Source organism: Pristis pectinata, chromosome 40 (genome assembly GCF_009764475.1).
Source record: "Pristis pectinata isolate sPriPec2 chromosome 40, sPriPec2.1.pri, whole genome shotgun sequence".
Classification (NCBI taxonomy): Eukaryota; Metazoa; Chordata; class Chondrichthyes; order Rhinopristiformes; family Pristidae; genus Pristis; species Pristis pectinata.
In genome coordinates, this window is record NC_067443.1 from 3,423,616 (window position 1) to 3,451,285 (window position 27,670).

The 27,670-nt window shown below is 55.0% G+C and overlaps 2 protein-coding genes across 4 annotated transcripts in view; one reads left to right on the forward strand and one right to left on the reverse strand.

Moving 5' to 3' along the window:
* The window catches only part of LOC127587399 (DC-STAMP domain-containing protein 2-like), a 38,649-nt gene extending 37,708 nt beyond the window's left edge, over window positions 1–941 (reverse strand). Inside the window, exon 1 of the mRNA XM_052045697.1 lies at window positions 506–941. Within this exon, the coding sequence (XP_051901657.1) occupies window positions 506–941 (436 nt within the window). The remainder of the gene's footprint in view (window positions 1–505) is intronic.
* The window catches only part of LOC127587505 (zinc finger and BTB domain-containing protein 7B-like), a 444,483-nt gene that overhangs the window by 225,356 nt on the left and 191,457 nt on the right, over window positions 1–27,670 (forward strand). Inside the window, exon 7 of one of the 3 annotated variants that reach the window (XM_052045886.1) lies at window positions 27,073–27,086. The exons of the other annotated variants lie outside the window; for them this stretch is intronic. The gene's annotated coding sequence lies outside the window, so the exon portion shown is untranslated. Of the gene's footprint in view, window positions 1–27,072; window positions 27,087–27,670 lie in introns of those variants that run through there. 3 annotated transcript variants of the gene reach the window in all.

Below are 27,670 nucleotides of genomic sequence, written 5' to 3' on the forward strand. Positions count from 1 at the left end.
ACGTTAACCCCCTCATCCCTGGGATCGTTCTTGTGAACCTCCTCTGGACCCCCTCCGGGAGGGGAATTGGGGTCCGTCGCTGGGAGACGGCCACCGGGAATCCTGATGGGGGATCTCCCCTGGGCTGGGGGAGTTCCGGAGGTGACCCTCCGATGGCACCGGGCGGGGGGGTGGGGTGGTCGGACAGCAGGCAGAGCCAGGGAGGAGGGTGGAGGTGGGGCAGGAGGGGATGGGAGGGGCCGAAGGGCCGGCGGGGTAGTTGCCCCCTTTCGTGTGTGGGTGAGGGGGGGGAGAATCCGATGGGGAATGTGTGGGGTGAATAAAAGAAAGGGTTAACAGTAAACCAGTGGATGGTCCAGTGGGCTAGCAGGGAGGCGGTGGGCTGAATGGTCTCCCCGTGACGTCACACGCCTTGACGACGGGGCGACGGGCGGGATCCGCCTTGGTTACGCCGTGATGACGTCATGACGCCGGGGCGGGGAGCGGGCCGGACGCGACCACTTACTGGAGAAGATGTGGGGGAACATGAGGAAGACGTTGACCCGCACCTTGGCCGACAGCCCCATGCCCAGCCCCAGCATCACGCCGACGGCGATGGTAGTGAGCAGGCAGTACCACAGGCTGTGCTCCTGGATGAAGAGGACGAAGAAGCCGTAGAGGCTGGCAAAGAGCAGGCCGAAGAGAAACCCCCCCAGGCTGCGGAGGCACTCCCGCGTGACGTCATCGACGGGCGGGCCGCCTCCCCGCCGTTCGTCCACTTCCGGGGGCGGGGGGTCGCCGAGGCGGCAGCAGGGGCACGTGACCTGCAGGCAGCGGCGGAGCCGCCGGGACACCGGCAACCGGTCGCCCCGCCGCTCCGCCCGGTCCCGCCGCTCCGCCCGCTCCGGCCCCGGCTCCGGCCCCCGCTCCCAGCCCGCCGGCCGCTTCAGTCTCCGCGGCATCGCCGTCCCGTCCGGTCCCGGGCTGTGGGGAGACGGGGGGAGGTGGTGAGCGCGCTCTCTCCCCCCCCCCCCCCCCCCACACCCGCGCGTCCCCGACACCCCCCCAATACCGGCGCGCCCCCGACACCCCCCCAATACCGGCGCGTCCCCGACACCCCCCCACAATACCGGCGCGCCCCCGACACCCCCCCCAATACCGGCGCGTCCCCGACACCCCCCCACAATACCGGCGCGCCCCCGACACCCCCCCCCACACCGGCGCGCCCCCGACACCCCCCCAATACCGGCGCGCCCCCGACACCCCCCCAATACCGGCGCGCCCCCGACACCCCCCCCCCCCCAATACCGGCGCGCCCCCGACACCCCCCCCACACCGGCGCGCCCCCGACACCCCCCCACACCGGCGCGCCCCCGACACCCCCCCACACCGGCGCGCCCCCGACACCCCCCCCACACCGGCGCGCCCCCGACACCCCCCCACACCGGCGCGCCCCCGACACCCCCCCCACACCGGCGCGCCCCCGACACCCCCCCAATACCGGCGCGCCCCCGACACCCCCCCAATACCGGCGCGCCCCCGACACCCCCCCAATACCGGCGCGCCCCCGACACCCCCCCCACACCGGCGCGCCCCCGACACCCCCCCCCACACCGGCGCGCCCCCGACACCCCCCCCCACACCGGCGCGCCCCCGACGCCCCCCCAATACCGGCGCGCCCCCGACGCCCCCCCCAATACCGGCGCGCCCCCGACACCCCCCCATACCGGCGCGCCCCCAACACCCCCCCCCCACAATACCGGCGCGCCCCCGACACCCCCCCCCCACAATACCGGCGCGCCCCCGACAACCCACCCACCCCCCTCCCCCGTACAGGTGCGCCCCTGACACCCCCCCCAGTACAAATGCACCCTGACCCCGCCCCCCTATGCTGGCGACCCCCGCCCAGATACTGGGGTGCCCCTGACAGTCCCCAACAAATCCCCACCCCCCCCCCCCCAACACCGTTGATTCCGGGGTGCCCCGCCGACCCCCCCCCCCCCCCCCCCCCCCCCCCCGCGGGCACCAACGTCCCTCCCATCTAGAAGCGCACCACCGACCCCCCCCCCCCCCCCTTGGTCCCAACCAGAGCAGGCACAGGAATCCTGTCAGAGTCCAGGGATCCCACAGTGAGGTCTTTCCCCCATCTACAGGTCAGGAGTGTGACGGGACGCTCCCCACTTCCCTGGGTGAGTGCGGTTCCAACAACGCTCGGGAAGCTCGACACTACCCAGGACAAAGCAGCCCACTCGACTGGCAACCCACCCCCCCCCCCCCCCCCCCCCGGAAACACTTTCCCCCTCTGCTACAGCAGCCGCGCCATCTACAGAACGCACCACGGTCCCTCGCCCAGGGCTACTCCAACAGCACCTCCCGGACCCGCCACCTCTCCCCACCGAGGGGGGACACCACCACCCGCAGGTTCCCCACTCCGCCATCCCAACTTGGAACTATATCGCCCGTTCCTTCTCTGTCGCTGGGTCTCAATCCCGCAACTCCTTCCCCCAACAGCACCGCGGGAGCACCTCCCCCACACGGACTGCGGCGGTCTGAGGTGGTGGCATGCCACCAGCTTCTCAAGAGCTGTTTAGCTCAAAATGAATAAAATTAAATTGTAATTCAAGACTTTGTGCAACATCAAAGTGAAGAATCTGGGTGCTGCTAACAGGTCCACCGTTTATCGTCCATCTCTCACTGCCCTTGAGAAGGTCGGTGTGAGCCACTGCAATCTGTGTAGTGAAGGTGCTCCAGAGAGGGCTATGAAGCAACATATACAGCAAACAACACCACTGAGGAACAGAGGGTCAGGTAGTATCTGTGGAGCTTAAACATCGACCATCCCTCTGCTTCCGCAGATGCTGTCTGACCCGCTGAGTTCCTCCAGCAGTTTGTTCTATGCTCTGGATTACAGCATCTACAGTCTTGTGTCTCTAAGTGACATATAGATGTTGCTCACAGTCTAGAGCAGATTAAGATGATCTTCCTTTCTGAGGTTTACACAGCAGTCCAGTTCTACAGTCACTACCACAGCTGTCAAGGTGGGATTTGAACTCTTGAGGTTTGGAGTATGGTAATTTACCCACTCCACCACATCCCAGCCCATCTACCAACCTTCAGTGTGTGTTGACTAAACAGCAAACAACCAGCTGTTTGGAAATCAAAGCGATTCCCAATTCAAGGAGACCTCTCTTCTTGAGGTTTGATGGTCTTCTGCCCCTGGTTTTACCAAACCTCATCCCGAGTTGGAAAACTATTCTTACCTTTCTTGACCTGTATCCACCTGTTATATTTTGAATAGCTCTGGCTGTTTGTGTGCACTGCCCTCAGTTATTCGCTTCACTCTATTGTGTGTGGCCAGCAAGTGTTCCAGAACACCCACTGGCTTACGAATGTGATCCAGAATCTCAGTGCACAAAGCCATTGGCTGATCCCTTCTTGGCCAACCGCCTGCTGTGATTGGCTGCCGGTGTTATCGCTCAAAAGTTTCTGGTTGGCATGGCAACAGGAGTTCCGAGAAATTCTAAAAATACCAGCCTCCCCTCCTTGGACTCTGTCTTTACCTCTCGCTGCCTTGGTGAAGCAGCCAGCATAATCAAAGACCCCACCCACCCGGGTCATTCTCTCTTCTCTCCTCTCCCATCGGGCAGAAGATACAGGAGCCTGAGGGCATGTACCACCAGGCTCAAGGACACCTTCTACACCACTGTGATACGACTATTGAACGGTTCCCGATGAGATGCACCCTTTACCTCACAATCTACCTTGTTGTGACCTTGCACCTTATTGCACTGCACTTTCTCTGTAGCTGTGACACTTTACTCTGTACTGTTATTGTTTTTACCTGTACTACATCAATGCACTCTGTACTAACTCAATGTAACTGCATTGCTTAATGAATTGACCTGTACGATTGGTCTGCAAGACAAGTTTTTCACTGTAGCTCGGTACAAGTGACAATAATGAACCAACACCAATTTCCTTTGCAGCAGCAACACAGAAAAAGCAGGAGGATTCAGCAGGTCAGAGCTCCCCCCAGCTTTTTGTGCGCTGCTCCAGATATTTTCCAGCATCTGCAGTCTCTCATGTCTCCACCTTCAATTTCCTCGGTGGGCTTCTGGTCCTTCCCATTATTAATTCCTGTATTGGGGCATTCAGAACATGAGAAACAGGAGTGGGCCATTCGACTGTACTTTTTGGTTACTGTAAGAGAATTAAATTTTCCAGAAGTGATACTTGATTCCTCCTTAGTACGTGCAAAAGTGTGGATAGAAAAGTAGCTTCCGAAATGGATTGCTGTATCTGCTCGTCCTAGCTGGATGTTAAATCATTGGTCAGTCTTGTTCAGATCTGTACACATTGTGGCATTTTCCTTCCTTCTCCCTGCCGCTGCCCTGCTATGTGCTTGCTTGAGGGATTTACAAGCTGTGAGGGCAAATTGGCCACCTGATCATGGTGGGAAATATGCTTTACTGCAAAACGTGCTGCCTCTGCTTTTAAATTGTGTCTGGGCCGGGAGGTCACGAGAGGTAAGAAGGTACCAAGGAAAAGTACTAGGATAAGGGGTGTTAAGGGTATGAAAAGGGGGCAGGGGTACTCTTGCTTTCGGATGGAGTTGCCACCAGACCTAAGGGGCAGACTTGCGCAGAGAGAGAGAGAGAGAGAACAGAAGCAGAAGTCAGGCACCTGGGCTTCCCTTCGCCATTGTGTAGGTCAATTCACTGAGTATCCTTCTGTAGTTTTCTGAAGTGTTTAATAATAATTTTTTATATAATTCTAATAAAGTATTTTTTTGTAATCTTTAACATGCGTATAGTGCCTCCTTTTTGCAGATACCTCTTGCTGCTGGATCAGAAGAACGAGGAAGGAATTTTAAAACATTTTCGTCACAGTCCGATATAGGAAAGACGTTGTTAAACTGGAAAGAGTGCAGAGATTTGTGAGGATGCTGCCAGGGCTCGAGAGCCTGAGTTGTAGGGAGAGGTTGGGACTTTATTCATAAGGATGTAAGAAATAGGCCTCTGGCCCATTGAGCCTGCTCTGCCATTCGATTAGGTAATGGCTGATCTGGCTGTGGACTCAGCCCCACCTACCTGCCTTTTCCCCATAACCCTTAATTTCCCTGCTGTGCAAAAATCTATTGAACTGCATCTTAAATATATTTAATGAGGTAGCCTCCACTGCTTCCCTGGGCAGAGAATTCCACAGATTCACTGCTCCCTGGGAAAAGCAGTTTCTCCTCATCTCCGTCCTAAATCTATTCCCCGCAATCTTGAGGCTATGTCCCCTAGTTCTAGTCTCACCTACCATTGGAAACAACCTTCCTGCCTCTAGTCTATCCCTTTCATAATTTTATATGTTTCTATAAGATCCCTCTCATTCTTCTGAATTCCAATAAGTATAGTTCCAGGCGACTCAATCTCTCCTCATAGGCTGACCCCCTCATCTCCGGAATCAACCTGGTGAACCTCCTCTGCATCGCCTCCAAAGCCAATATATCTTTTCTCAAGTACAGAGACCAGAACTGCACACAGTACTCCAGGTGAGGCCTCACCAGTACCCTGTACAGTCACAGCATAACCTCCCTGCTCTTAAATTCAATCCCTCTAGCAATGAAGGCCAACGTTCCATTTGCCTTCTTGATAACCTGTTGCACCTGCAAACCAAGCTTTAGCGATTCATGCACAAGCACTCCCAAGTCCCTCTGCACAACAGCATGCTGCAATCTTTCACCATTCAAATAATATTCTGATCTTCTATTTTTCCTTCCAATGTGGATGACTTCACATTTACCAACATTGTACTCCATCTGCCAGACCCTTGCCCCTCACTTTAACTTATCTATATTTCTCTGCTGATTCTCCGCATCCTCTGCACAATTTGCTTTTCCAATTTAGTGCCATCAGCAAACTTAGATACGCTGCACTCGGTCGCCTCTTCCAAATCGTTAATGTATATCGGGAACAGTTGCAGGCCCAGCACCGACCCCTGCGGCACCCCGCTCACCACTGATTGCCAACCAGAGAAACACCCATTTACCCCAACTCTCTGCCTTCTATTGGTTAACCAATCCTCTATCCATGCTAATATATTACCCCCAGCTCCATGCATCCTTATCTCAATGGATATGTCTTTTATGTAGCACCTTATCAAACGCCTTCTGGAAATCCAAGTATACAACATTCACCTGTTCCTCTCTATCCACTGCGCTCATTATATCCTCAAAGCGCTCCAGCAAGTTTGTCAAACAGGACCTGACCTTCCTGAATCTGTGCTGTGTCTGTCTGATGGACCATTCCTATCTGGTTGTCTCACTATTTCTTCCTTAATGATAGCTTCAAGCATTTTCCCGACTACAGACATTAAGCTAACTGGTCGATAGTTACCTGCCTTTTGCCTACATACTTTTTTAAACAGTGACATGATATTTTCTGTCTTCCAATCCGCCGGGACCTGCCTTGAGTCCAGAGAATTTTGGTAAATTATCACAATGGCATCTACCATAACTTCCGCCATTTCTTTCCGTACCCTGGGATGAATCCCGTTAGGACCAGGGGACTTGTCTACCTTTAGGCCCACTAGTTTGCTCCTCACTACCTCTTTAGTGACAGCGATTGTATCGAGGCCCTCACCTCCCATCACATCCAGAACATCTCTATTTGGCATGTTCGACATGTTATCCATTGTGAAGACCTTGGAACGTAGAGTGAGGGGTGACCATCTGGAGGTGTATAATATCATGATGGGCATAGATAGGGTCAAGGCACACAGTCTTTTTTCCCAGGGCAGGGGAACTAAAAGCTAGAGAGCATGGGTTTAAGGTGAGGGGGAGAGATTTAAAAGGGACGCGAGTTGGCACATACATGGAACAAGCTGCCAGAGAAAGACGTTTGGATAAGTACATATTTGGATAAGATAGGAAAGGTTTAGAGGGATATGGGACTTTCCTAGATGGGCAATGTGTTCAGCATGGACAAGTTGGACTGAAAGGCCCGTTTCCGTGCTGTATGACTCTATGATCCCTCTCATGTACTCCACCAGATCATGGCTGATGTTTAGTCTCAGTGCCGCTTTCCTGCACTAACCCTTCATCCTTTGATCCTTTTAATATCTTGTCTTGAATGTATTCAGCAACTTAGCTCCTAGGTAGAGAATTACAAGGTTTCAGCACCAAGGAAATTTCTCCTCAACTCTGTCCTGAATGGCTAACCCCTTATTCTGAGGTCCTACCCCTGCCGGTTCAGCCTGGGGAAGCAGACCTGTATATACCCTGTAGAACATAATTTTGTACATTCTAATGAGGTCAGCCCTCATTCTTCAGAATGAGAGTACAGACCTCGCAGAACAAACCCACCATCCCAGGAGTTGATCTGGTGAATCTTTGCTGCATTCTTTCCTTAGAGTATAGAATAGTGCAGTCTAGATGAAGGGTCTTGACCCTTGACTCTTTTGTCCATTTCTCCCCACAGATGCTGCCTGACCTGCTGAGTTCCTCCAGCAGTGGTTTTTTTTAAACTAAAAACTAGGAGAAAGATGTCTCTACTGAAAATAGAATAAAACTGCAGATAAAATAAAGGGCTGGAAACACTCAGCTGGTCAGGGAGTATCAGTGGAAAGAGAAACAGTTAATGTTTCTGGTCTGGGAAAGAGAGAAAAGTCAGTATTACATTGTAGAGAAGGTGGATGTGGGATGGATGAGGCAAAGATAGACAGGCCATCCACAACTGCTCACTCACTCTGCCACCGATGCACAGTAGCAGCAGTTTGTACCATCTACAGGGCACACTGCAGAAATTCACCAAGATTCCTTAGCACCTTCTGAACCCACCAACTCTCCCAGCTAGAAGGACAAGGGGAACACCACCCCCTGGAAGTTCACCTCCAAGCCACACCCCATCCCCACTCGGAAATATATCGCAGTTCTCTCACCGTCACTGGGTCACGAAACCATCTCCCCGACAGCCGCAACAGCCAGGACCTCCCGGTGGCCACCCACTTCAATTCCACGTCCCACTCCCACACTGACGTGTCCATCCACGGCCTCCTCTACTGCCACGTTGAGGCCAGGCGCAGGGTGCAGGAACGCCACCTCACGTTCCGCCTTGGGAGTCTCCAACCTGACGGCTTCAACATCGATTTCTCTAACTTCTGGTAACCCTACCCCTTCATTTTTTTCCCTCCCCCCCAACTCCTTTGTCTTTCCTTATTCCTACTGCCTTGATGACCTGTCCACCTCCTCTCCTCCCCTCCCCCATCCTTTATTCCACGGTCCACTGCCCTCTCCGACCGGATTCCTCCTCCTTCAGCCCTTTGCCTCATCTACCCATCACCTCTCAGCTTATTACATCTTCTCCCCTTTCCCCACCCTCCTACCTTCCCCCTATCACCTGGACTCACCTATCCCCTGCCTGCGTGTGCTCCTCCCCCCACCTTCTTATTCTGGCTTCTGCCCTTTCCTGTCCTGATGAAGGGTCTCGGCACGAAACATCGACTGAGGAATTTTTAAGAGGAATAGATAGAGTGGACAGCCAGCGCCTGTTTCCCAGGGCACCAATGCTCAATACAAGAGGGCATGGCTTTAAAGTAATGGGTGGGGAGTTCAAGGGAGATATCAGAGGAAGGTTTTTCACCCAGAGAGTGGTTGGGGCGTGGAATGCACTTCCTGGGGCGGTGGTGGAGGCAGGTACATTGGTCAAATTCAAGAGATTACTAGATAAGCATATGGAGGAATTTAAAATAGAGGGATATGTGAGAGAAAGGGGTTAGGTAGTCTTAAGCGAGGTTTAAAGGTCGGTACAATATTGTGGGCCGAAGGGCCTGTATTGTGCTGTACTGTTCTATGTTTATTTCCCTCCATGGTGCTGCCTGACCTGCTGAGTTCCTCCAGTACTTTTTGTGTGTTGGCCCTGACGGCGTTGCACGTGTACCCATATCTCGAGAGCTGCAGCGGTTCGAGAAGGCAGCTCACCACCACCTTTACCAGGGCACGTAGGGACGGGCAGTTAAATGCCAGATCAGTCTGCGGATCCGACATCCCTTGAATAAATGTACTAAAAAGGAGAATATCTCTGATGGTTTGAAACCAAATGGGTTTAAATATGTTAAAGTCAGACGATATTTCTTTGTCATGTATAAAACTTTGGTTAGGCCACATTTGGGGTAATGTGTGTATTCCTGGTCGCCCCATTACAGGAAGGATGTGAAAGCTATGGAGAGGGTACCAGGACGCTGCCTGGATTAGAGGGTATTAGCTATAAGGAGATGTCGGACAGACTTGGGTTGTTTTCTCTGGAGTGTTGGAGGTGAGGTGGATGCATCACGGCTTGGTATGGCAACTGCTCTGTCCGGGACCGCAAGAAACCACAGAGAGTTGTGGACACAGTTCAGTGCGTCATGGACACCAGCCTCCCCTCCTTGGACTCTGTTTTTACCTCTCGCTGCCTTGGTGAAGCAGCCAGCATAATCAAAGACCCCTCCCACCCGGGACATTCTCTCTTCTCTGCTCTTCCATCTGGTAGAAGATACAGGAGCCTGAGGGCACGTACCACCAGACAAGGACAGCTTCTATCCCACGGTGATAAGACTATTGAACGGTTCCCTTATACGATGAGATGGACTCTGACCTCACAATCTACCCTGTTGTGACCTTGCACCTTATTGCACTGCACTTTCTCTGTGACTGTGACACTTTACTCTGTGCTGTTATTGTTTTTACCTGTACTACCTCAATGCACTCTGTACTAACTCAATGTAACTGCACTGTGTCATGAATTGACCTGTACGATCGGTATGCAAGACAAGTTTTTCACTGTACCTCGGTACAAGCGACAATAATAAACCAATACCAGTTTATGGCCAGTGAATCCCATGAGGTGGTGACTGAGGGACCCAGAAAGGGAAGGAAAGAGACAGATGAACTACGTGAAGGGGAAAGGAGGCCGAAAAATTCGAGTTCTGAACGAGAACGGGGAGCAGCACCAATGCAGTGGTCAACGTACCGGCAAAAGAGTGAAGATGCCCGAGCTGGACTGAAAGAAAGACTGGCCATGTGTCCCTCAGAAAGGAAGGTGAGGCTCACGCCCACGTTGAGTGGCCACCTTTGATATGGAGAAGGTGAGTAGACTTGAGGGAGAAGTTCAATCAGGTGAGTGGAGGGGAACCATTCGGAAGAAGCAGAGGGCCCTCAGACATTCCTGATGTGGGATAGAGGTGGGGGGGAGCTGCATGTCCATGACGAAGGTGAACTGGTCGGTGCCAGGGCACCGGAAACTCTGACAGTGGTGGACAGCATCTGAAGTGTCATTGGATGAGAGTGGGAAGGGATAAGACAAAGGACGGGGTCAAAGCTGGGTGTGTTGGGACAAAGGCAGGATTGCCCAGCTTGTGGATCTCTAAGGGGAAGGGGGTTGGGAGGTAGAAGTGGACCGTGTGGGGCTGAGCCACAACAAGGTTGGAAGTTGTTGAAGGGAAGATCTGAGCATATTACTGTCAATGGCAGTGCAGTGCAGGAGTACTGTCCATCCTACAGTGCGGTGCTCCCTGAGCACTGCCCCTCCCACGGTGTGACCCTCCCTCAGCACCGCCCCTTTTTTTTTATTATAAAACGTTTATTCATTAAAAAACACTACAAAACAACCAACAGCAAACACGCTGCGTCGAGTACAGAAAGAAACGACCCGGCCGAAACCAATACCCGTGCAACGCTACGCCTGCAACCGCAAAACGCACGACACTTCACACCAGAATCGCGTCCGTCTCGTCCACCACACACGCGATCCCCCGAGGGGACCACCGAGCGCGGAACTCGGCCAGGGAGCCCGAGGAGACCGCATGCTCCCACTCCAATGACACCCACGCGCGCACGTAAGCGCGGAAGACGGGCAGGCAGGCCGACCTGCCGGAACCCTCGGCCGCCTGCTGCCGCGTCCCGTGGATGGCCAGCTTGGCCAGGCCCAGCAGGAGACCCACCAGGAGATCCGCCGCGCGCCCCTCACCGCGCCGCACCGGGTGCCCATAAACCAACAGCACCGGGCTGAAGTGTAACCAGAACTTAAGCAGCAGCCCCCGCAGATACTCGAAGAGGGGCTGCAACCTCTCGCACTCTGCGTACGCGTGGTACACCGTCTCCTCCCGTCCGCAGAAGTGACAGGCGGCCGGCATGTCGTTGAACCGGCTCAGGAACCGGTTGCACGGCACGGCCCGGTGCAGCACCCTCCACCCCAGGTCCCCGACGTACAGCGGGAGGACTCCCGCGTAGAGAGACCTCCACCGGGGACACCCCCCCCGCCGCCCTCTGGCAAGACGGACCGCCACGGCGTGTCCGGCCGGCAGACCAGGGCGAGGAAGTGAAAGGTGTGCAGGAGCAGCCCGTACAAGTACCGCCTCGCGAAACGGCACCGTCGGCGTGGCCTCCAGGCGGCTCAGGTTGTGCCGAGCCACCTCCCGCGAGAGGCCCTGGGCCCCACCAGCAACTCCGGCGGGGCAGGGGCCGGCGCGGCCGGGACCCGCCCGGCGCCTCCCTCGGCGCCCGCCGCGACCAGAGGGGGAGTAGCCGCGCGCTCGCTGCACGACACCGCGCCCCACACTCGCATCAGATCCTGTTAGAAGCCGGGCAGCCCCCGCACAGCGGCACGGCCAATGCCGGGAGACGCGCCCCCTCCCGGAGGCAGCGTCCCCGGTGGAGGAAAAAGGTGGCCAGTGCGTGCCACCGCGGGGGCTGCTCTGTGTACAGGTTTCTCTGCAGCGCCCGGAGAAGATTTACAAGGATGTTGCCTGGAATGCGGAGCATGCCTTATGAAAGCAGGTTGAGTGAACTCGGCCTTTTCTCCTTGGAGCGACGGAGGATGAGGGGGGACCTGATAGAGGTGCATAAGATGATGAGAGGCATTGATCATGTGGATAGTCAGAGGCTTTTCCCCAGGGCTGAAATGGTGGCCACAAGAGGACACAGGTTTAAGGTGCTGGGGAGTAGATACAGAGGAGATGTCAGGGGTAAGTTTTTTACTCAAAGAGTGGTGAGTGCGTGGAATGGGCTGCCGGCAACGGTGGGGGAGGCGGATACGATAGGGTCTTTTAAGAGACTTTTGGACAGGTACATGGAGCTTAGAAAAATAGAGAGCTATGGGTAAGCCTAGTAATTTCTAAGGTAGGGACATGTTTGGCACATGAAGGGCCTGAATTGTACTGTAGGTTTTCTATGCTTCTGTGTCTCCACTGTGCTTTATCGTTGAGTGGTTCAGTTCCGAAGCAACCCTGCCCTCTGAGGTCGACAATGATACAAGAATGGGCAGGTTCTGCAGAGATGATGGGGTTCAGAATTTCCTTTGTCTCAAGAGTTCTTGGAGAGATGGAACAGTGAAGATTGCAAGGACTGAGCAGCGAGTGTGAGCAGGAAGATTGAGACGGGGAAATGAACAGGCACCCAGTGAGGATGAGACAGGCCACACCGAAGGGAAGATACGAGATAAGAAACTGAGGCGTCACGCAGAGAACGTACAAAGTAGAGAGAACGGGGAAGCGGGAGAGAGGCGCCGGGGGAGAAGGGAGAGTAGAGAGAGGGCAGGGAGTGGAGGAGGGAGAGACGGAGGGAAAGCAAGAAGAGGAGAGGAGTGTAGAGAGAGGGAGAAGGGAGAGGCGCAGAAAGAGGGGAGGGAGGGACGGAAGAGGAAGCAATGAAGTGATGGAAGGATCTGCAAAAGGGGAAAAAGATCGAAGACCAAAACATGAAAAGCAGCCGCATACAAGTACGTTCTCTTAGCCTATGGATTTAGTCCGGTGTCCATCACAGCCAGCTCCTTTATTGCACTGAGGTCCTGCTGATGTTCAAAACCCCTCCACCCCCTCCCTCCCCTACACCCCTCCCCGTCTCTGTGACCCCCCCCCCCCTCCGGCCCCTCCTCCCCGTCTCTGTGACCCCCTCCGGCCCCTACACCCCTCCCCGTCTCTGTGACCCCCTCCCTCCCCTACACCCCTCCCCGTCTCTGTGACCCCCCCCTCCGGCCCCTCCTCCCCGTCTCTGTGACCCCCCCCTCTGGCCCCTCCTCCCCGTCTCTGTGACCCCCTCCGGCCCCTAAACCCCTCCCCGTCTCTGTGATCCCCTCTGGCCACTACACCCCTCCTTGTCTCTGTGACCCCCTCCCTCCCCTACACCCCCCTCCATCTCTGTGACCCCCTCCAGCCCCTGCACCCTTCCCCATTTCTGTGACCCCCCTCCAGGTCCTGCACCCCTCCCCGTCTCTGTGACCCCCTCCGGCCCCTACACCCATCCCCGTCTCTGTGACCCCCTCCGGCCCCTACACCCCTCCCTCTGTAACCTCCTCTGGCCCCTACACCCCTCCCTATCTCCGTAAACCCCCCCACCCTATATTAGAACGCCTACTGTTACCTTAAGTCTCGGGTCCAGTGTCAAACATCAAGTGCTGCTGGAAGATGATCAACTTGACCTTTGGTCCGCCCGAGATTTGTTGGTCTTCCAGTTCTGTATAGTTTATGTTGATTTAAGTTTATGTTAACTCATGTTTGTAGCTGCTGCTGCAAAAAGCTAATCTGCATGGCATTTATACCCTGGGTATGTCTGCCCATGACAATAAACTTGAACCTGAGTTGAACTACAACAAGATGTCCATGGGGGAATGCTGCAGGAGTGCATGCTGAGGGGCGCGCTGAAGCTTGGTGCAGCCAATGCAAAGATTTTGTAGGGCAGGCACGGTAGTGTAGCAGTTAGTGTAATGCTATTACAGCACCAGCGACACGGGTTCAATTCCCGCCGCTGTCTGTGAGGAGTTTCCGTGACTGTGTGGGTTTCCTCCAGGTGCTCCGGTTTCCTCCCACATTCCAAAGACGTACGGGTTAGGAAGTTGCGGGCGTGCTATGTTGGTGCCAGAAGCGTGGCGACACTTGCGGGCTGCCCCCCAGAACACCCTACGCAAAAGATGCATCTCACTGTGTGTTTTGATGTACATGTGACTAATAAAGTTCTCTCCTCTCCCCTCTCCCCCTCTCCACACCGAGGGGCAGCATCTGGGTAACAGCCTTGCAAACAGTTGTTCAAAGAGGTCACATGAATGGCATCAGTGCTTTAGAACATAGACCAGTACAGCACAGTACGGGCCCTTCGGCCCATGATGTTGTGCCGACCTATGTAAACCTACCCCACCATCAATCTAACCCTTCACTCCTACACAGCCCATAACTCTCCATTTTTCTTCCATCCATGTGGCTATCTAAGTCTCTTAAAGGTCCCTATTGTATCAGCCTCTACCACCAACCCAGCAGTACGTTCCAGGCACCCACCACTGTCTGTGTAAAAAAACCCTATCTCTGACATCTCCCCTGAACCTTAAACTGGTGACCTCTGGTATTGGCCATTGCCACTCTGGGGAAAGGTGTTGGCTGTCCATAGAACTTTGTACATGGAGTACCTTGACCTAAAGAATATTGTATTTCCTGTATATATATTTTATGGATAAAGTTTATTTATGAAATAAATAAAAACAGTCCAGTGTCCTGCCACCATTGGACATCAAGCACCAACATAACTACCTCTTAAACACTTCATGGCTGTGTTCTCTCAGGAGGAAGAGTGAGTGATGTTAGTTCATTGTGAGAGAATGTACTTCACTCTGTGTCTGACCCTGGGAGTGTGTGATGGGACGGTGTGGAGGGAGCTTCACCCTGTGTCTGACCCCGGCAGTGTGTGACGGGATGGTGTGGAGGGAGCTTCACCCTGTGTCTGACCCCGGCAGTGTGTGACGGGACGGTGTGGAGGGAGCTTCACCCTGTGTCTGACCCGGGAGTGTGTGATGGGATGGTGTGGAGGGAGCTTCACCCTGTGTCTGACCCCAGGAGTGTGTGATGGGACAGTGTAGAGGGAGCTTCACCCTGTGTCTGACCCCGGGAGCGTGTGATGGGACGGTGCGGAGGGAGCCTCGCCCTGTGTCTGACCCCGGGAGTGTGTGAGGGGATGGTGTGGAGGGAGCTTCACTCTGTGTCTGACCCCGGGAGCGTGTGATGGGACGGTGCGGAGGGAACTTTACCCCGTGCCAATATTGGGACAGTGTGGGGGCTTTGTTTAAATCCTCACTGTTTCCCTTACAGCCATTCAGAGCTTGCTCAGCCGCTGCTGCCCTTTGACCTTCACTCGCTTCCTTTGGAGCGAGACCTCGGAATTCCGGTTTTCCAAGTTTTTCTTCAGCTTTGGGATTGGAGCGATCTTTGGCATCGGTAGGTGACATCAACAGGAATCGCTCCTTGCCTTCTCATTGGTCTCCATTGGGGTAGCAGGGACCAAGATGTTGGCCCATCTACTCTGTCAAGTAACTCTCCCAATCCCTTCTGTGTCCCTGGATTCTGGATTCTTGCGAGAGGGATAACTGCTGTCCTCAGGGCCCAGGAAGAATAGATCCTGGATCTGCACCCCCCCCCAACCCTCTGAAATAGCACCCCTGAGCTCCTTTACACCCACCTGATACCTTGATCAATAACCTGATTGATAGGCAGTCCCTCCAGCACGGCAGAGTTCTCTCAGCACCATGCCAGGAGAGTTGGCCTCGAGGCTGGGGTGGGATTTGAACCCACAACCTTCTCCGAAGTGAGAGACGGCCTCCCACCGAGAAACAGCAGCTAAAAGTCCAACCTAAATATGTGTTTCAGCATTCTACTTCCTTATTGTGGACCGGATCGACCTCTATGAGGACCACAAGATTTATATCCTCTACGGATTGTCCAGTAAGTGACGCACCATCAGTGACCGATAGATTCAAATACTTAATCTGTGCAGTCTTGCCCTGGGAGTGTGTGTGATGGGACGGTGTGGAGGGAGCTTCACCCTGTACCTGACTCTGGGAGTGTGTGATGGGACGGTGTAGAGGGAGCTTCACTCTATGTCTGACCCCAGGAGTGTGTGATGGGATGGTGTAGAGGGAGCTTCACTATATGTCGGACCCCAGGAGTGTGTGATGGGACGGTGTAGAGGGAGCTTCACCCTGTGCCTGACCCTGGGAGTGTGTGATGGGACGGTGTAGAGGGAGCTTCACCCTGTGCCTGACCCTGGGAGTGTGTGATGGGACAGTGTAGAGGGAGCTTCACTTTGTGTTTGACCCATGCTGTCCTTGCCTGGGTGTTTGATGGGACAGATTTTGTGTTATCTGCTATGTATCTGCTTATGATTGCTAAATCCCCACTTAACAACATCCTGGGGGATCACCACTGACCTGAAAATCAACTTACAGCCACAGGAATCCTGTGGCTACAGGAGCATGTCAGAGGCTGGGGATCCCGCGGGGAGTGACTCATCTCCTGACACTCCAAGGTCTTTCCCCCATCTACAGGTCAGGAGTGTGTTGGGACGGTCCCCACTTCCCTGGGTGAAGTTAGTCCAAGCACTCCACATCCACTACATTACCTCTCCCCCATCTACAGGGCACAGGTCAGGAGTGTGACGGGACGCTCCCCACTTCCCTGGGTGGAGTTAGTCCATGCACTCCACATCCGCCACATTACCTTTCTCCCATCTACAGAGCACAGGTCAGGAGTGTGACAGGATGCTCCCCACTTCCCTGGGTGGGGTTAGTCCATGCACTCCACATCCGCCACATTACCTTTCCCCCATCTACAAGGCACAGGTCAGGAGTGTGACGGGACGCTCCCCACTTCCCTGGGTGAGGGCGGCTCCAGCAACATCCAGAAGCTCGACACCACCCGGGACAAAGCAGCCCACTCGATCGGTACCCCCCCCCCCCCGAAACACCCCCTCCCTCTGCCACAGCGGCCGCACCGCCTACAGAACGCACCGCAGTCCCTCACCCGGGGCTACTCCGACAGCACCTCCCAGACCCGCCACCTCTCCCCGCTGAGGGGGACACCACTGCCCGCAGGCTCCCCCCTCCCCTCCGCCATCCCGACTCGGGAAGCACATTGGCCGTTCCTTCACCGTTGCCGGGTCCGAATCCACGGAACTCCCTCCCTCGACAGCACCGCGGGAGCACCTCCCCCCACACGGACTGCGGCGGGTCAAGACGGCGGCTCAGCCCCCCCACCTGCCTTCCCAAGGGGGTCGGTGAGGGATGGGCAATAAATGCTGGTCTTGAGGGTGATGCTCTCAAACCCCCACCTCAAGGGCTGGGTAAAATTGCCCTCATGGTGTTCCGTGTGTCAAATCCACCCATGGAAATAGAGGCAGGAGGCTTTCCATTGAATATGATCATTAACTCCAATACAGGGCACTTAGTATAAGAGTTGGGGCATCATGTAACAGGTGTACAAGACGTTGCTGAGACCACACTGCGTGCAGTTCTGGTCGCCCAGCTATGGGAAGGATGTCATTAAGCTGGAGAGGGTGCAGGAAAGATTCGGGAGGACATTACCGGGACTGGAGAGCTTGTGTTATGAGGAGAGGCTGGGGCTGTTTTCCCTGGAGCGAAGGAGACTGAGGGGTGACCTTATGGAGGTTTATAAAATCACGAGGGGCGTGGATAAGGTGGACGATCACAGTCTTTTCCCCGCAGGGTAGGGGAGTCTAAAACTAGAAGGCGTAGGTTTAAGGTGAGTTGGGGGGGAGATTTAAAGGGGACCTGAGGGGCAACTTCTTCACATAAGAGGGTGGTGGGTATATGGAATGAGCTGCCAGAGGAAGTGGTGGAGGTGGGTACGATTAGATCTATCTTTTGCGTAGAGTGTTCTGGGGGGGGGGGGGGGGGCAGCCCGCAAGTGTCGCCACGCTTCCGGCGCCAACATAGCACGCCCGCAACTTCCTAACCCGTACGTCTCTACAACATCTGAAAGACATTTGGACAGGTACATGGATAGGAAGGGTTTCGAGGGATAGAGGGCGAACGCACAGGCCAAAGTGACTTCTGCAGGTAGGCAACTTGGTTGGCATGGACAAGTTGGGCTGAAGGGCCTGTTTTCATGCAGGTTGTGTCCATGACTCTACCCTACTCCCTGGCTTCTTCCCACCTCAATCCCTTTGGCATCATATCCAACTCCTTGAATATCTCCAATCACTTAAGCCTCCACTGCCTTGCGTGGTGAAGACTTCCACAGGTCCACCCCTCTCTGGGTGAAGACATTTCTCCTGATCTGGGACTTAAGTGGCTTCCCCCAGTATCCTGATGCTGTGACACTGGTTCTGAACTCTCCCACCAGTGGGGAAATCCTGCCTACATCCTGTCTGTTCTACCCTGTAGGAATTATGTCGGTTGCAATGAGATCTTCAATCTCCGACACGCCAATGAATGCAGGCCGAACCAACTCAATCGCTCCTCGTACATCAGGCCTGTTGTGCCAGGAATCCATAAGACCATAAGGTATAGGAGCAGATTTCGGCCATTCGGCCCATCGAGTCTGTTCCACCATTCAATCGTGGTTGAGTTTTTTTTCTCTCAACCCCATTCTCCTGCCTGCTCCCTTACCACTCAAGAACCCATCAATCTCTGCCTTAAATACACCCAATGACTTGGCCTCCACCGCCCTCTGTGGCGACGGATTCCACAGATTCACTGCCCTCTGGCTGAAGAAATTCCTCCTCATCCCAGTTCTCAAGGGACATCCCTTTATTCTGAGGCTGTGCCCTCGGATCCTGGACTCTCCCGCTGATGGAAACATCCTCTCCACATCCACTCTATCCAGGCCTTTCAATATTCAGTAGGTTTCAATGACGTCCCCCCCCTCATCCTTCTGAACACCATCGAGTACAGGCCCAGAGACATCAAACACTCCTCATATGTTAAGCCTTTCCCTCCTGGAATCTGTCCAATAAACCTCATGGTTAACCCAGTGTTGGCCACAGTGCAACATATGATGTTGTGCCAAAGGGTTTGTGGATCATCTGGTTGGCAGCTAAAATTTAGGAGTGTGTGCTGGGTCAGTTTCAGAGAAAGTGCAGTGCAGGCAGACAATAAGGTGCAAGGACCACGACGACGTAGATTGGGAGATCAAGAATTCATCTTTTAGCGTGTGAGAGGTACATTCAAGAGTCTGATAACAGCAGGATAGAAGCTGTCCTTGAGCCTGGTGGTAGGTGCTCTCAGGCTTTTGTACCTTCTGCCCGACGGGAGAGGGGAGAAGAGAGAATGTCCGGGGTAGGAGGGGTCCGTGATTATGTCAGCTGCTTTCCCAAGGCAGATGGAGTCCACGGAGGGGAGGCTGGTTTCCATGATGCGCTGGGCTGTGTCCACAACTCTTTGCAGTTTCTTGTGGTCCCGGGCAGAGCAGTTGCCGTACCAAGCCGGGATGCATCTGGATGGGATGCTTTCTGTGGTGCATCGTTAAAAATTGGTGAGGGTCATCGAGGACACACCGAATTTCTTTAGCCCTCTGAGGAAGTAGAAGCGCTGGTGAGCTTTCTTGGCCGTGACGTCTATGTGGCTGGACTAGGACAAGTTGTTGGTGATACACCTAGGAACCTGAACTCTCAACCATTTCCACCTCAGCATCACTGATACAGACAGGGGCATATGCTCCACCCCACCTCCTGAAGTCAATGACCAGCTCCTGTGTTTCACACCTCACCCCTTCCCACCCCACATCCCCAGTCCCAGACTCCCAGCCCAACGGGAACAGTTTTCCCTCCGTCCATGCCATTAGTTCCTTCGAGAAAGCTAAAGACCTTAATCCGATTAGCCAATGGGCCCATCTGTTGGCTTGGGTTAGCCATTCTCTGCCGCAACATTTGAAGCTTGACCAACTGGCTGTCTCTGCTGAACTTGTCACGCAATACTCTTCCATAGAAATGGTAGGTAACGGGCATTGTTGGAATTATTCCTCCCGTGACTTTCGCTCGTGTGTTTGACGGTCCCACAGGTGTCATGGGCCTGGGTTGGAGTATCTCGGCGTACTACCGATGTGCCATTTTGATCATGGTGCCAAACATGGTGGGCGGGGAAGGCCGCGGGGTCCTCCTGGTTCTGCTGATCACGGTGATTATGGAAGGTAAGAGTTGACCGACCCGGGGGAGAGGGGGTCGGAAACGCTTCAGGGCCCCAGCTCCGTCGCGCTCCCAGGCTCGAGGGCAAGGCAGCCCCTTCTGGGGCAAGGCAGAGCTTTCGCCATTGAAAAGCAGAGTGGAGGAAGTTTGGGACTCTCTCCCCATCAAGGAGATGTTGGGCATGGGAGTTCACAATCAGACTTATTATCACTGACAAGCGTCGTGAAATTTGTTGCTTTGCGGCAGCAGTACAGTGCAAAGACATAAAATTACTGTAGATTACAAAATAAGTAAATAGTGAAAAAAGAAGGAATAACGAGGGAGTGTTCATGGGTTCATGGACTGTTCAGGAATCTGATGGAGGGGAAGAAGCTGTTCCTGAATCGTTGAGTGTGGGTCTTCAGGCTCCTGTACCCCCTCCCTGATGGTAGTAACGAGAAGAGGGCATGTGACGGTCCTCAGTGATGGATGCCGCCTTCTTGAGGTGGGAGAGGAAGAGAGGGTCTTCCTTGGGTGTGACATTAAACCAAGGACCCTGCCTGCCCCAGTGTGCGTAAAACATCACACTTCCATCGGAAGGAGGGCCGCAGCTGGGATGGGGAGCAGGAGGTGTGCCGGAGATTCTTCTCGGAACCACCGCTATTTCCCCAACCATCTGAGAACAAATACCCCTCTGCTGATTCTGGGGGCTTGCGATGCACGGATTACCTGCTTCAGGGAGGCAGAGACAGAAAGGATTTCTCCGCTGCCAGCTAGCACAGACCAGTAGGCTGAATGACCTCCTATATCCTAACAATTATGTTACAACAGTAATCAGCTATATAAAAGGTCTGGACGAGAATGTACAAGGCACGGTTGGTAAGTTTGCAGATGACACGAAAATAGGTGGTGTCTTAACTGTGAGGAACATCAATGGTTACAGGGGGAGCTTGAGCAGCTGGGAATGGCTCATTTTAAAGTGTGAGGCTTTGCATTTTGGGAAGTCAAATCAGGGCAGGACTTTCCCAGTGAACGGTGGGGCCCTAGGGAGTGTTGTAGAACAGAGGGACCTTGGAGTTCAGGTAGATAGTTCCCTGGGGAGTGTTGTAGAACAGAGGGACCTTGGAGTTCAGGTACATGGTTCCCTGGGGAGTGTTGTAGAACAGAGGGACCTTGGAGTTCAGGTACATGGTTCCCTGGGGAGTATTGCAGAACAGAGGGACCTTGGAGCACAGGTACATGGTTCCCTGAAAGTGGCATCGCAGGTAGACAGAGCGGTGAAGAAGGCATTTGGCATGCTGGCCTTCATCGGTCAGGGCACCGAGTGCAGGAGATGTGACGTTATGTTGCAGTTGTACAAGACGTCGGTGAGGCCTCATCTGGAGTATTGTGTACAGTTTTGATTACCCTGTTAAAGGAAAGACGTTATTAAGTTGGAAAGGATGCGAGAGACTGAGTTGCAGGGAGGGGTTGGACAGGCTAGGAATTTGTTCCTTGGAGCGTAGGAAAATGAGGGGTGAACTTATAAAGGTGTATAAAATTATGAGGAGCACAGATAGAGTGAATGAGCACCGTCTTTTCCCTCAGGGTTGGGGAATCAAGAACTAGAGGGCACAGGTTTAAAGGTGAGAGGGGAGAGATTTAAAGGGGACCTGAGGGGCAACTTCTTCACCCAGAGGGTGGTCCGTGTGTGGAACGAGCTGCCAGAGGCAGATACATTAACAGCATTTGAAAGACACTTGGACAGGTACATGGATGGGAAAGGTTTAGAGAGATATGGGCCAAACACGGGCAAATGGGACTGGCTTAGATGGGAATCTTGGTCAGTACGGACCAGTTGGGCCGAAGGGCCTGTCTCCGTGCAGTGTGGATCTATGACCCCAGTCACCACACACACGGTTCATTGCGCGTTGGCCGGTGGTGCTGGCATTGTGATGGTCACGCTGAGCTGGTTCCCTTCATCCTGTGAAGTAGTCTACCTTCTCCCCCACCCACCCACTCCCCCCCCCCCACCAACAACCAACCCGGCGACAGGGCCCCTGCTGAACATCGAGAGGAACATCGAGGTGGTGAGCGAGTCGGTGGGCTGCACCGTCGAGCTGCAGATTAACCACACCAAGCGGCTGTGGAAGATGATGCTGGAGCCCCTGAAGAACATTGTCCGCAACATGAAGGTCTGGGAACACAGCACTGCCCCCTGCCCTGCTTCCCCTAACCCCCCCCCACCCCCCCAACACCCATCTCCCTCTCTCCCCACCCCACCCCTCCCCCCCACCTCACCTCACCCCCTCGCCCACCTGCCCGCCCCTCGCCACGCCCCCCTCGCTCCGCCCCTCCCTCTCTCCCCTCGCCCCAATCCCATCCCCCATCCACTCCTCCCTCCCCCTCCCCCTCCTCCCTTGCTTTTCCCCACATTGACTCGACATCTCCTTCCTTACACTGTTCACCATTCTGCGCACCAAGCCCCTTCCTTTGTCTCCCTCCACCTCAAACGTTCCTCCCTCCCTTTCCCTGACCTTGCCCTCGTATCCCTACCTGTTCCCCATCCCTCATCCCTCTCTCCCTGCCCTCTCCCTCCTTCCACTAATCATCCATCCCCTCTGGTCTTCCCCTCCCTGCCTCCGCACCGCCTGTTGCGTTGTTTCTTCTCCCGACCCTCACCCCTGCCTCACACCCTTCCCTCATCTGAGTGCTGCACTGGAGGAGGGGTGGTGCGGTGGGAGGGGCGGTGAAGAGGGAACGCCGCACTGGGGGAGAGGCGGTAAGGAGGCAGCGCCGCGGGAGGGGTGGTGAAGAGGGGCAGTGAGGAGGGACCGCCGCGGGAGGGGCAGCGAGGAGGGAGCACCGCACTGCGGGAGGGGCAGCGAGGAGGGAGCACCGCACTGCGGGAGGGGCGGCGGGGAGGGAGCACCGCGCCCCGGGAGGGGCGGCGGGGAGGGAGCACCGCACCGCGGGAGGGGCGGCGGGGAGGGAGCACCGCACCGCGGGAGGGGCGGCGGGGAGGGAGCACCGCACCGCGGGAGGGGCGGCGGGGAGGGAGCACCGCGCCCCGGGAGGGGCAGCGAAGAGGGAGGGGGAGCGAGGAGGGAGGGGCAGTGAGGAGCACACAGCGCACCGTGCAGCGGCGAATTTGACATCCATTCTTCACTCCGCTCAGGAAAACAGCCTGAAATTCGGCAACGGGACCAGGCAGGTAAAAAACTCCTTCCGCGATGTCAATGACCAGATCATCTCGAGGCAGGGCTACGACGTCTCCAAGGAGCAGAGCAGCAGCAAAAAGAACCTCACCACGCAGAAGCTGTACGAGATGAGGACAAAAATGCGTTGTGAATGTGAGTCACTTTCCCCCTTGTTTGAAGGCACGTTGACCTTCACCAGTCAACCCAATGAGTACAGGAGTTGGGACGTTACATTCCAGTTGTACAAGGCGCTGGTGAGGGCTCGCCAGGGTATTGTGTACAGTTTTGGTCACCCTGCTATAAGACTTGGAAAGAGTATAAATAAGATTTACGAGGATGTTGCCAGGACTCGAGGGCCTGAGCTACAGGGAGAGGTTGGGCTAGGACTTTATTCCTTGGAGTGTAGGAGACCTTATAGAGATGGAGGTAGAACCATAGAACACTACAACACAGAAAGCAGGCTATTCGGCCCTTCTAGTCTGTGCCGAAACTTTATTCCGCTCGTCCCATTGACCTGCACCCAGTCCATAACCCTCCAGACCTCTCCCGTCCATGTATCTATCCAATTTATTCTTAAAACTTAAGAGTGAGCCTGCATTTACCACGTCAGATGGCAGCCCGTTCCATGCTCCCACCACTGAGTGAAGAAGTTCCCCCTAATGTTCCCCCTAAACCTTTCCCCTTTCACCCTAAAGCCATGTCCTCTCGTACTTCTCTCTCCTAATCTAGGTGGAAAGAGCCTACTCGCATTAACTCTGTCTATACCCCTCATCATTTTGTAAACCTCTATCAAATCTCCCCTCATTCTTCTACGCTCCAAGGAATAAAGTCCTAACCTGTTCAATCTTACCCTGTAACTCAACTCCTGAAGACCCGGCAATGTTCTAGTAAATCTTCTCTGCACTCTTTCAATCTCACTGATATCCTTCCTATAGTTAGGTGACCAGAACTACAAATGCTGGAATCTGGAGCAACACACAAAGTGCTGGAGGAACCCAGCGGGTCGGGCGGCATCTGTGGAGGGAGATGGATAGACGACGTTTCAGGTCGAGACCTTTCATCTGGACTGAAGGAGTAGAGGGGGAGGTAGCCGGTATAAAGAGGTGAGGGCAAGGGCTGGGAGGTGAGGGGTGGAGGTGACAGAGGGCTGCAGATGGTGGGGTCTGAAGGTGGTGTGGACCCAAATAAGGGGGTGGGGAGGGGAGGGCAGAGGGGAGTGGGGGGGGGAGGAGAGGGGACCCAGTGGGAGGGGTGTGTGGGTGAGGGGCAGATGGAGGGGGGGGTAAGAAACAGGGTGATGGGGGGGGGCTGGAATGGGTGTAGGAGGGACTGGGTCAGTCAGGAGGGGAGAGAAACGGGACGGGGAGTGGGGAGAGCAGGTGACCTGAAGTTGGAGAATTCGATGTTGGTGCTGTCGGGGTGTAGACTCCCCGGGGGGAGGGGGGAGGAACACAAGGGGCTGTTCCTCTGTGTGTGGCCTCACCCTGGCAGGGGGGGCGACCGAGGACAGAAGGGATGGGGAGGGGAATTAAAATGACAGAACAGCTGGGATTTTATTCGCCATCCACCTTAAATCCCCGGATGGCGGGGATCCTTGGTGACAGATGCCACCTTCTTGAGGCAGCGTCTCCTGTAGATGCTGTCAGTGGTGGGGAGGGCTGTGCCCGTGATGGACCGGGCTGTGTCCACTACGCTCTGCAGCCTCTTGCGTTCCTGCGCGTTGGAATTGCCGTACCAGACCGTGATGCAACCAGTCAGGACACGTTCTACAGCGCATCTGCAGATGTTTGTAAGAGTGTTGCTTTTAATGCAAGAGGAAAGTTTTGCTTGCGTAAGGTATTGGTGAGACTGCAGTTGGAGTACTTGTGTGTTGCTCTCATTATCTCAGGAAGAACGTTTGTACGTTGGAAACAGTTCAGAGAAGGTTCACTGGACCAGGTTCTCTGGACTGGTTGGGTTGTCCATTGGGGAAAGGTCAGGCAGGCTGGGAGTTCAGAGGGGTGAGAGGGGACGGGATCGAAACGTGGAAGACCCTGAGGGGTGGGTGCAGAGAGGGTGTTCCCTCCTGTGGGAGACTCGAGAACCAGGGGTCACTGTTTAAAACTAAGGGGTCAGCTATTTAAGTTGAAATTGGGTTTATCGTCAGATGCACGAGTCCATGTGTGCACAGGTGCGATGAAAAACTTACTTGCAGCAGCATCACAGGCACAGAGCATCAGATAAGCAGCATTCACAAGAAAAGCACACATTAAACATAAATTATATGCAATTTTTACAAGAGAACACAATGAGAAAAGAAAACAAAGTCTATTTTAGTGCGAAGCGATCAGAGTGGTCCCAGTGTTGCTGTACTGAGGCAGTGATTAGGGTTGTGCTGGTTGGTTCAAGAACCGAATGGTTGAAGGGAAGTCGCTGTTCCTGAACCTGGTGGTGTGGGACTTAAGGTGGAGATGGGGGTGAATTTTTTCTTGTGGGGAGCTCTCTTCCTCAAGGGCGTTGGAAGCAGTGGCTGAGGATATTTTTCAGGCAGAGGGAGGTCAATTCTCGATCGGTGAGGGGGGAAGGGGTGGGTGAAATGTCAGTGGGGTTGGGGGGGGTGGGTGGATGTCGGGAAAGGGAAGGCGGAGGTTCCAGTCAGACCGGCCGCGACCTTATTGGATGGCGGAGCAGGATCGGGGGCCCCAGAAGGCTTCCAGCTCTGCACATCAAGATCCCACACGCGGACCGGCAGAAGCCGCAAGGAGTGTGACAGGCGCCGGCAGGGAGAGTCCTCCCTTTCCTGGGGGTTTAAAGACTTGAGAAGAGGGAATTTTCTATCCTCTTATGCAAGCCTTCGGAACTCCCCTCCAACTCTGGTGGAGGAGGAGGTTTATGAGGGGCAGAGGAAGATCGATTCCTGTTAAACGAGGGGGTTAAGGTCACCAGGGGAGATAGGAAAGCAGGGCTGTCATATGGGACAGGCTCGAGGGGCTAAGGGGCCTCCTAATCCATTTGTGTGTGTGCAAGATGCCAGACCTGCCAATTTGATTGACTCTGGAATGGCAAGCAACTCACCTCAAGAGGCAATCAGGGATGAACAATAAGTGCTGGCCTCACTGGTGTTGATCAAAGGGATTGAATAAAGAACTGGACTGGTTGTTGAGTTGACACTTGGTAGACATTCATTTAAGATCGCTATTGGACAAGTGCTCCCCCAGCAACTCTCGGGAAGCTCGACACCATCCAGAACAAAGCAGCCGCTCGATCGGCACCCCATCCACTCCCCTAGACACTCCCTCCCTCCGCCACCGGCGCACGGTGGTCGCAGTGTATTCGCCATCTGCAAAACGCACTGCGGTTACTCGCCCGGGGCAACTTCGACAGCGGTCCCCAAACCCCCAACAGTTAACATCCAGAAGGGCAAAAGCAGCAGGCTCAAAATGGTGCCTCGTGGCTCCAGAGACCGCGGTTCGATCCCAATCTCCGGCACTGTGTGTGGGTGTGGGTGTGTGTGGGTGTGGGTGTGAGTGTGGGTGTGTGTGTGTGGGTGTGTGGGTGTGGGTGTGTGTGGGTGTGGGTGTGTGTGTGGGTGTGTGTGTGTGTGTGTGTGGGTGTGTGTGTGTGGGTGTGGGTGTGTGTGTGGGTGTGTGTGTGTGTGTGTGTGGGTGTGTGTGTGTGGGTGTGGGTGTGTGTGGGTGTGGGTGTGTGTGGGTGTGGGTGTGTGTGGGTGTGTGGGTGTGGGTGTGGGTGTGTGTGTGTGGGTGTGTGGGTGTGTGTGTGTGTGGGTGTGTGTGGGTGGGTGTGTGTGGGTGTGGGTGTGTGTGGGTGGGTGTGTGTGGGTGTGGGTGTGTGTGGGTGTGGGTGTGTGTGGGTGTGTGGGTGTGGGTGTGGGTGTGTGTGTGTGGGTGTGTGGGTGTGTGTGTGTGGGTCAGTGGGTGTGGGGGTGTGTGGGTGTGTGGGTGTGTGTGTGTGTGGGTGTGTGTGGGTGTGGGTGTGTGTGTGGGTGTGTGTGTGTGTGTGTGTGTGTGTGTGGAGTTTGCACGTTCTCCCTGTGACTTCGTGGGTTTTCCCCTGGGGGCTCCAGTTCCCTCCCACATCCCAACGATGTGCAGGGGGTCGGTGAGTTAATTGGTCGCCGCTGTAGCTGCCCCCCTGGTGTGTGGATGAGGGGTAGAGTCTGGGCGGGGGCAGAGTTGATGGGAATGTGGGGAGAATAAAATGGCATTACTGTAGGATCCTTGTAAAGGAGTTGTTGATGGTCAGCACGGACTTGATGGGCCGAAGGGCCTGTCACTGCTGGACTCTTACAATGGAGGGGTGGTGAGGAGGGAGCACTGCGGGAGGGGCGGTGAGGAGGGAGTACTACACCGTGGGAGGAGCGGTGAGGAGAGAGTGCTGCGGGAGGGGCGGCGAGGGGGGAGCACCGCGCCGCACGAGGGGCAGCGAGGAGGGAACGCCATGGGAGGAGCGGCGAGGAGGGACCGCCGCACCGCAGGAGGGGCAATTCTAATGAGGGCAATGGCTTTAAACCAAAACCCCCACCTGCCCTCTCAGCTGGCTAGTGTCTGTGCGTGATCCCACAGAAGACGAGCAACGAGGGGGGATTTCTCCCCGGGGCTCCAACACTGTTACC